General features: G+C 39.4%; 1 protein-coding gene across 2 annotated transcripts in view; it reads right to left on the bottom strand.

Annotated features, from left to right (window-relative positions):
- Nucleotides 1-8,533, bottom strand: part of ddx1 (DEAD (Asp-Glu-Ala-Asp) box helicase 1) — a 132,179-nt gene that overhangs the window by 116,142 nt on the left and 7,504 nt on the right. For both annotated transcript variants that reach the window (XM_020515426.2, XM_048596470.1), the window contains exons 7-12: nucleotides 6,414-6,497; nucleotides 5,469-5,552; nucleotides 1,451-1,527; nucleotides 1,248-1,320; nucleotides 713-789; nucleotides 516-630 (exon numbers count right to left, since the gene is read on the bottom strand). In XM_020515426.2, coding sequence (XP_020371015.2) covers nucleotides 516-630; nucleotides 713-789; nucleotides 1,248-1,320; nucleotides 1,451-1,527; nucleotides 5,469-5,552; nucleotides 6,414-6,497 — 510 coding nt within the window. The remainder of the gene's footprint in view (nucleotides 1-515; nucleotides 631-712; nucleotides 790-1,247; nucleotides 1,321-1,450; nucleotides 1,528-5,468; nucleotides 5,553-6,413; nucleotides 6,498-8,533) is intronic.

Here is an 8,533-nt window from a genome sequence, read left to right as displayed (position 1 = left end):
AAGAGTCAACCACATTGGTGTGAATCTGGAGTCACATGTAGATTAGACCAGATAGGAATGGCAGATGGCAGGATAGCTTACTGTCTTTATATCTTCTTCAGTTCCATGATATTCCTGTAATGTCAGGATATTAATGGAACATCATTTTTGAAATTTTATTTTCAGCTATATTCAACTATCCTAACCAAACTGTCACAAACTCCTAACTCCCTTTCCAAATGGCCTAACTGGTGGTATTAGGAATATATTTATCAAAGCTTTATCAACTGGATTACTAACATAGATTTGGTTAGAGACAAAAAAAACTGCAGATGCTAGAATCAGTCCTGAAGAAGGGTAATACCCGAAACATTGACTTCTCCTTTCCTCCAGATGCTGCCTGGCTTGCTGTGTTCTTTCAGCCTCCTGTTTGTCTACCAACATAGATTAATGGATTGCAAAAAGATCACCTACCATTTTAATTTTCTGAATTACTTTAAGGAGTTAACCGATTCAAGGCGTTACTTCTAACGTACCAGTATGTGGTGACTTTACAACATGGCCATCGATAGCTTTGTCTAGTGCTGTAAAACCATCTTTTGGAGGGAACTTGAATTCTTCCTCACCAAAGTTAAATTTAAGCTCAGCATTCTAGGATGCAATAACAAAGATTTTTAGTTATCAGGACTACTTGCTAGTTATAACATTTGACTCAAATGATGGAGAAAATTACCTTTAAAACACAAGCAGCAAAGAAGGCTTGGTTCTTTAAGTGTGCAGGAATATCAAAGGCACGACCAAGGTCTTTCCCTGGGGAAAAAAAACAAACTCTTATAAACAATAAATAGTTATTTTACAAGTGAGATATAACCGGAGAGCATCAAATGATCTGTGTTAAAGCAAATGGCTTGTGTCATCCATTAAGTTTTAGCCATTACACTATAGAGACTCTTACAATACTTGTCCATTCACAAATCTCCTTCATAGATATAAAGGGAATGAGGGATAGGGTTAGGAAGGGAATGAGGGGGAAGAAAAGAAATTAGCAGTCAAATCATCCAAATATATACTTGTAAACGTACAAGTTTAATTATGAGAGATGGCCAGTCACATTCATCCAAATTATGAAAAGTTAATGATTAGTGAAACTGAACAGTAGGATAAATATAGAAACCAAAAAAACCTTACACCAGAGACTAACATTCCCTTTTAAACCAGCACATTTGAATTAAGAGCAGCTAATGCAGAACATTTTGGGGAAAGCTTACCATTTTTTGAAAACTTTACATCTCCTTTGTCAAGATCAATGTAGCATCCAATGGTATCATGCATGGTAAATTCCTGAAAAAAAAAGTTATAAAATAACATGGAAAGAGTCATGAACAGAACTGTAATGTACAAACAAAGTCACACCATGCTGAATTACATTCAACTTTCATTGTAATAACAAGGATTATCAAAGTGCATGTACCTCTCCGTAGCTGTCAAACTGTTTGCAATGGGACTTCTTTCCAGTGCCACCAAATCCAAAGCCAAATTTGTCAGTACCTATGCAGAATTCCCCAGAAAAAGAGATCAGCTGTTAAATCAAGGGTATTTATAAATCAGAACACAGAGAATCACCTCAATTTAACTGATGACTGTCCTGTAATTAGGGGTCCTTGTTTTTGCCTCCTTCACAATTGGAAACATCTCCTCTATACGTATCATATCAAACCCATGAATAAACTTCAATGCCACTGTAGGTGATCATTTAATCTTCTTGCATTGAGCAAAGATTCCCACTGATTGCTTAAAGATATTCCCAGATTTAACTTATGTCCAAAGGTTTTTGAATTTTTATGAGCAAATATAATGATGCAAGAATCAGACTATAGTAGATTAGACTTTCACCAATTTATAACTGATCTAACACAGATTATCTCTGCCATTGCTTAGTACATTTTTTGAAAGTGATCAGAATTGACAAATTATAATTAGCCAAGAGGATAAAGAAAAACAGGATTGTAGATTAGTGTGGAAGCAATGAGAAAGTCATTTTCAGTTACGTGAAATCAGAGAAGTGCCAAATCATGAAGGATAGAACATAGAACAGTACAGCACAGTACAGGCCCTTCGGCCCACGATATTGTGCCGAATTTTTACACTAAATCTAAAGTCTACCTAACCTCCACCCCTACCTTATACTATCATCCATAAGCCTATCTAATAGACGCATAAATGCCCCTAATAAGGCCGACTCCACTACCCTTCTCTGGCAATGCATTCAACGCAGCTACCACTGAGTAAAGAACCTACCTCTGACGTCTCCTCTATATCTACCTCCACTCACTTTAAAACAATGCTCCCTCATAATAGCTACCTCCACCCTAGGAATAAGTCTCTGGATAATCAAGGAAAGGTTATAAAATATTTAGTAGGGCCTCATGGTGCAGTAGTAGTGTCCCTGACACTGGGTCAGAAGGTCGAGTTTCAAGTACCACTTGCTCCAGAAGTATGATCTTCTGGATCCAAACCGGCTGAATCCAAATGTCTACCAAACATTTACTGGGAATAAGGAAAATATTAGTTGCTCTATTTGCATTAGTCTTACAAATTATTCATGATTACTCAAATTTTTTTACCATATAAAAGCACTAACAATGGTGAAGATTAAAAAAACCATCTTAAATAGAAGAAGTCCACATTTAAATGCAACAAGATCTGGACAGTATCCAGGTTGGGCTGACTAATGGCAACTAACATTCGCACCATACAAATGCCAGGTAAGGCAGCACAGTGACTCAGTGGTTAGCACTGCTGCCTCAGCGCCAGGGACCTGGATTCGATTCCACCCTCCGGCGACTGTCTGTGTGGAGTTTGCACATTCTCCCAGTGTCTGCCTGGGTTTCCTTCAGGTGCTCCGGTTTCCTCCCACAGTCCAACGATGTGCAGGCTAGGTGGGTTGGCCATGCTAAATTCCCCGTAGTGTTCAGGGATGTGCAGATCAGGTGGGTCATACGGGGATGGGTCTGGTTGGTCTCAGATGGTCAGTGTGGACTTGTTGGGCTGAAGGGCCTGTTTCCACACTGTACGGTTTCTATGATCTATGATTCTATGAATGCTCATCTACAAGAAGAGACAATCTAACCACTGCAGGTTCATATTCAATGATGCTACATTCAGTGAATCCCATTATTAACATCCTGAGGGGGTTACCGTTGACCAGAAACTCAACTGGACTTGCCATATAAATGCAGTGATTACAAGCGCAGGTTAGAGGCGAGGAACACTTTAGCTAGTAACTCACCTCCTGACTCCCCCAAAGCCTGTCCACCATCTACAAGGTGTATATGTCAGGATTGTAATGGAATACTCCCCACTTGCCTGGATGGGTGCACCACCAACAACAATTCAAGAAGCTTAATACCATCCAGGAGAAGGCAGCCTGCTTGATTGGCACGACATCCATAAGCAGCAGTGTGTACGAGTTACAAGATGCATTCCAGAAATTCACCAGAGGTCCTTGGACAGCATCTTCCAAACCCATGACCCTTACCATCTAAAAGACAAGGGCAGCAGATACATGGAACACCTTACTTGCAATTTTCCCTTAAAGCCACTCACTGTCCTGACTTGGAAATATATCATTGTTCCTTCACTGTCGCTGAGTCAAAATCCTGGAATTCCTTAAGGGCATTGTGGGTCTATCTATAGCACATTGACTGGAGCAGATCAAGAAGGCAGCTCACTACCACTTTCTCAAGGACAACTAGGTACAGGCAAAAATTAAAAGCATACGTTGAATCACTGGCTGAAGAAAAAAAATTAGGAACCTGAAAATAAACATGACAGACCTGGTACATATGGGACGAATGATTTGTCACTAGAAGAAGGAATGACACACAAGGGAATTTTTAAGAAAAAAAAAAACGTTGCATTTATACAACACATTCTTCATAACCACTAGATGTTTCAAAGCTCTGTAACCAATGCAGCACTTTTCAAGCATAGTCAATATTGTAATGCAGGAACAGTCAGGGACACAATAGATCATTGCTCGGATAGAACATGATTTATTGGAACACCATAGGTGGTCTCACAAAAGACAGTTTGTATTAGTCCTACCATCACAGAGTCTGGTAGCAGGTCCAAAAGAAGTTGGAAATCTGGTGTGGGAAGGAGGTGACTGAGCATGTGGCAGCAAGCTCATGAAAATGGGTGACTGGATCATATGGTGAAAGCAGTTCCAATGTCAGGAAACCTGTGTCACCTGATGCCTATATAGGCAAAGTCACTGAATTTAAACTTAACATTGCTCTTTAAGCAGAGAATTTTTATTATAGCCTTTAATCTTGGTCTAATTTGTTTTATCGGATTTTGTAGGAGTTAAATACCAACTGAGTGACTTGCCAAATTTAGGCAAATGCCATTACAGAGGGCATTTAAGAGTAAACCACATGAAAGGGAATCTGAAGTCACATGTAGACGAGACCAGTTGAGGATGACAAAGTTTTCTGCCTTAAAGAATTGCAGTGAATCAGATGGACTTTTGCAACAATCATAGTCACCATTAAAGCAGGTTTTAATTCCAGATATCTTAATTGTAATCAAATTTCACTATCTGCCATGGTAGGATTCAAACCTAGAACATTATCCTTGCTCTCTAATTAACTAGTCCAATGACAACATCACTCCGTCACCATTTCCACAATTAAGCAAACACCATCTTGGAAAAGAAATAGTTTGGTGCTTGAGTCAGCACAACTCTTACCACTATTGTACAAGTACAATGAAAGGGGATCCTAGACAGTGAAACTCTCAAACATTTTTCAAAAAAAAAAAAAAAAATGAGGCATGAGGGTTAATGGCAAAACCAGCACTTATTGCCCATCCCTAAATTCCCTTTGAGAGATGGTGGTGAGATACGTTTCCCAAACACCACAGTCCAGGTGGTGTAGTATTCTGCCATCAGGTAGGAAGTACAGGGTTTTGTTCCAGTGTTGAAGAGACAATGCTGCTGATGACAATACTTGCAGATAGTTGGAGTTCTCATACATGTTTAAAAGGTGATCTCAAAGAAGTGCTAGCAAATTCCTGTAATGCCTTTTTGTGGACATTATGCACCAGTAGCAGGTGAAGTGAGTGCTCAAGGTGGATGACAGGGATTGGCTTCCTTCAAAGGGACTATATCAATGATATCAGGTTAGTTTATGTGCTGAGCAAGCTCGGTTAACAATTAAGAAAGTAGGAATCTTTTCAAACTTATTTATACTACCTGAGTGCTACAGCAAAAGAACATGAATTCAATACTCATACTACTCATTATGAAAGAGTACAGTAGTGCTTAAAAATAGCTATGACTTCCACAGAATTTTACGTGGATAAAACGGAACATTCTAAAACATGGACATGCACTTCTTATTTAGCAGTTCAGCAATAACCGTCAAAGACAATCAATTTAGTCCTGATGCAAGCCCAGGAAAAGATATTCAGGTCAATTATCTTACCCAAATCAAGCGCTGCCTGTGAGGTAGACCAACCAATTCTACACAAGCCTTGGTCATGGCAATGTACTTCATAGTAATATTTGCCTATTTGTAAAGAGAATAAGACAAATGTCAACATCCAGAAACACTGTTCAATTACATTTCAAACCTCAATTGAAAATTAATAAAAGCTTTTACTAATGGAAAATTTAAATCTCTTAATTAACACGAGCTGGTAAAGAATTCATAAGTTTTCACAGGGAAAATTACAAAGCATAATAGACAAAACAGTGAATTTCAGAAGTCACAAAAAAAAAAACCAGAAAATGCTAGAAACACATAGGCCAGGTAATGACCTTTTTGAGATTCTGATTTGACCCATGTTGTTAAGCATTCATTATAAATGTAGGTAATCCTCAAATACGTTCTCAAGTATTAGCAGTGTAGCTACTTGCTGCACAACTATTTCATTGATCAGTGCCAGCTTTCTGTACATTTAAAATATGGCGCTACATTAGAGCTTATACAATTCAATACAACTCCACATGAATGACCAAATTACTGAATCTCTTCCATCACTATAAATTTTACCAAACAATGTCATAAATCACACGACACCAGGTTATAGTCCAATGGGTTTACGTGGAAACACAAATTTTCGAAGCCTCACTCCTTCTTCAGGCTCTGAAAACTTGTGTTCAAATAAACCTGTTGGACTATAACTGTGTGATTTCTGACCTTGCCCACCCTAGTCCAATCCAATAGTCCCCAGCTGAACAACATTGGAAAAAGGTTGTTTTTCGGAAGTTGTACTAAGGTTTTTTTTAAATGAACCAACTTAATTGAAGCAAACATTTCTTTAAAGAAACAAATGTTGAGGCTGCACTCAACATTCAAAACTGGAGCACTTCAGCAGTTTTAGTTATAGAATTTGGGTTCAATAATGTCTAAATTTACAACACTTACCCTTGTTCACTCCCTTTGTGGACCTGCATCCATGCCATTCTTTTACTTCCCTGCTCTGACAACACATACCATCAGATCCAATAGCTGAGGAAAGATCAAACTGATTTACACATTTGCAAGGAGCTAAACTTGGAAAAATAATGTTAATTTTCACTGTCACAGTACAGTCTATTAAATTCCTTGAGCCTGTTTCACCACTCAGTTAGATCACAGCTACTTTTTTTAAAAATTTCACTTCCATTTTAGTGTCTTTGTTCTTTATTCCTTAATTTCTTTAGCCAAGAAACACAACTGGTTTCAGAAAACATCAAACAACTAAGCATGGGGAAGGTAGTTCCAGATCTGTACTATCCTTTTCTGTAAGCCTGTTTAAAAGAATAAGTACAGTTTGAAGGTTAACACCAAAGTGCCCTTTGTATCATGTCATGCAGAGCCATAATATGCATTGTGTACCATCCCTATCTGCCTTATGCTATGATTTGAAATGGTAACATGACCTAGTCTGGTTTAAGGGTAACTGCATTCAAATAGAGTCATTGAGATATACAGCACAGAAACACACTCTTCGGGCCAACTTGTCCATGCCGACCACTTGTCTTATATAAATCGAATCCCATTTGCCAGCATTTGGCCCATATCCCTCTAAATCCTGCCTATTCATATACCCATCCAGATGCCTTCACCACTTCCTCTGGCAGCTCTTTGCATAAACGTACCTCACTCTGGGTGAAAAAATTGCTCCTTAGGCCCCTTTCATATCTTTCCCCTCTCACCTTAAACTTATTCCCTTTAGTTCTGGACTCCCAAACCCTGGGGAAAAGACTTTGCCTCTTCATCCTATCCATGCCCCTCATGATTTTATAAACCTCTATAAAGGTCACCCCTCAGCCTCCGACACTCCAGGGAAAATAGCTCCAGCCTATTCAACCTCTCCCTATCGTACAAACCCTCCAACCCTGGCAACATCCTTGTAAATCTTTTCTGAACCCTTCCTATGGAAGGGAGACTAGAATTGCACGCAATACTCCAAAAGTGGCCGAACCAATGTCTTGTACAGCCGCAATATGACCTCCCAACTCCTATACTCAATGCACTGACCAATAAAGAAAGAATGTTACCAATGTAAAATGAAGTGGGCTGCTGATTCATCTTTGGTTTCTACTGAATTAACTAATCAAGTCTAAGGGAGAAATTATGAAGGAAGAACTAGCTCAATTCTGTGTGTTAGGACTGAAAAGAAGGACTTGGCATAGCTTTAAATAACTATTTAAATAACAAAAACAGGGTCAGGATTAGCCAAGGATTCTCAAGAGAAAAAATCCCCTGACCCCTGTCAAATAGTTTATCAAAACATGAAATACATTTCATTTGGAGACTCATTGGCAGGAAAGGGGACCATTTTGGAGTTGAGAATGAGGGGTGACGTACAGCAGGTTAATTAACAGAAGCGTAGAAGACAGATAGGTATGGTTGACCAAAATGCTATTTTTGATTAGGCATGAAATAGGAAAAGGACAATTTTAAAAGCCAAGGAATGTGGAAGGGATTGCTGCACTTGCTACATTTTAAGTGCTGTTTACATTGTTATTTGTTTAACAAGTGGGGGAAGTTTAGTTGCAGATGAACTGGAGATTCAGTCAACAGTAAGTAACTGATTGGTCTGTGGACTGGTGATGACAAAGACCCTTTGTCTGACAATAACTATGTGATTGACTTCGCAGGTGGCTGAACATTTTTTTGGGTGTGAATGCGATAGTCAGAAGTCTTCTGGATCTCTTGAAGCTGTCTTGGTCTCGAGTTAAGAACAAAACCTAATGCCTGAAGAAAACCAGACAACAAGGTGCAGGGCTGGATGAACACAGCAGGCCAAGCAGCATCATAGGAGCAGAGAGGCTGACGTTTCGGGCCTAGACCCTTCATCAGAAAAGGGGGAGGGGAAGGGGGTTCTGAAATAAATAGGGAGAGAGTGGGAGGTGGATAGAAGATGGATAAAGGAGAAGATAGGTGGAGATGAAACAAACAGGTCGAAGAGGCGGGGATGGAGCCAGTAAAGGTGAGTGTAGGTGGGGAGTTAGGAAGGGGATAGGTCAGTCCAGGGAGGACGGACAGGTCAAGGGGGC

The sequence above is a fragment of the Rhincodon typus genome, chromosome 5 (genome assembly GCF_021869965.1).
Source record: "Rhincodon typus isolate 14 chromosome 5, sRhiTyp1.1, whole genome shotgun sequence".
Classification (NCBI taxonomy): Eukaryota; Metazoa; Chordata; class Chondrichthyes; order Orectolobiformes; family Rhincodontidae; genus Rhincodon; species Rhincodon typus.
Note: the sequence above shows the minus strand (reverse complement) of the source record. Positions and strands in the feature narration are given on the sequence as shown.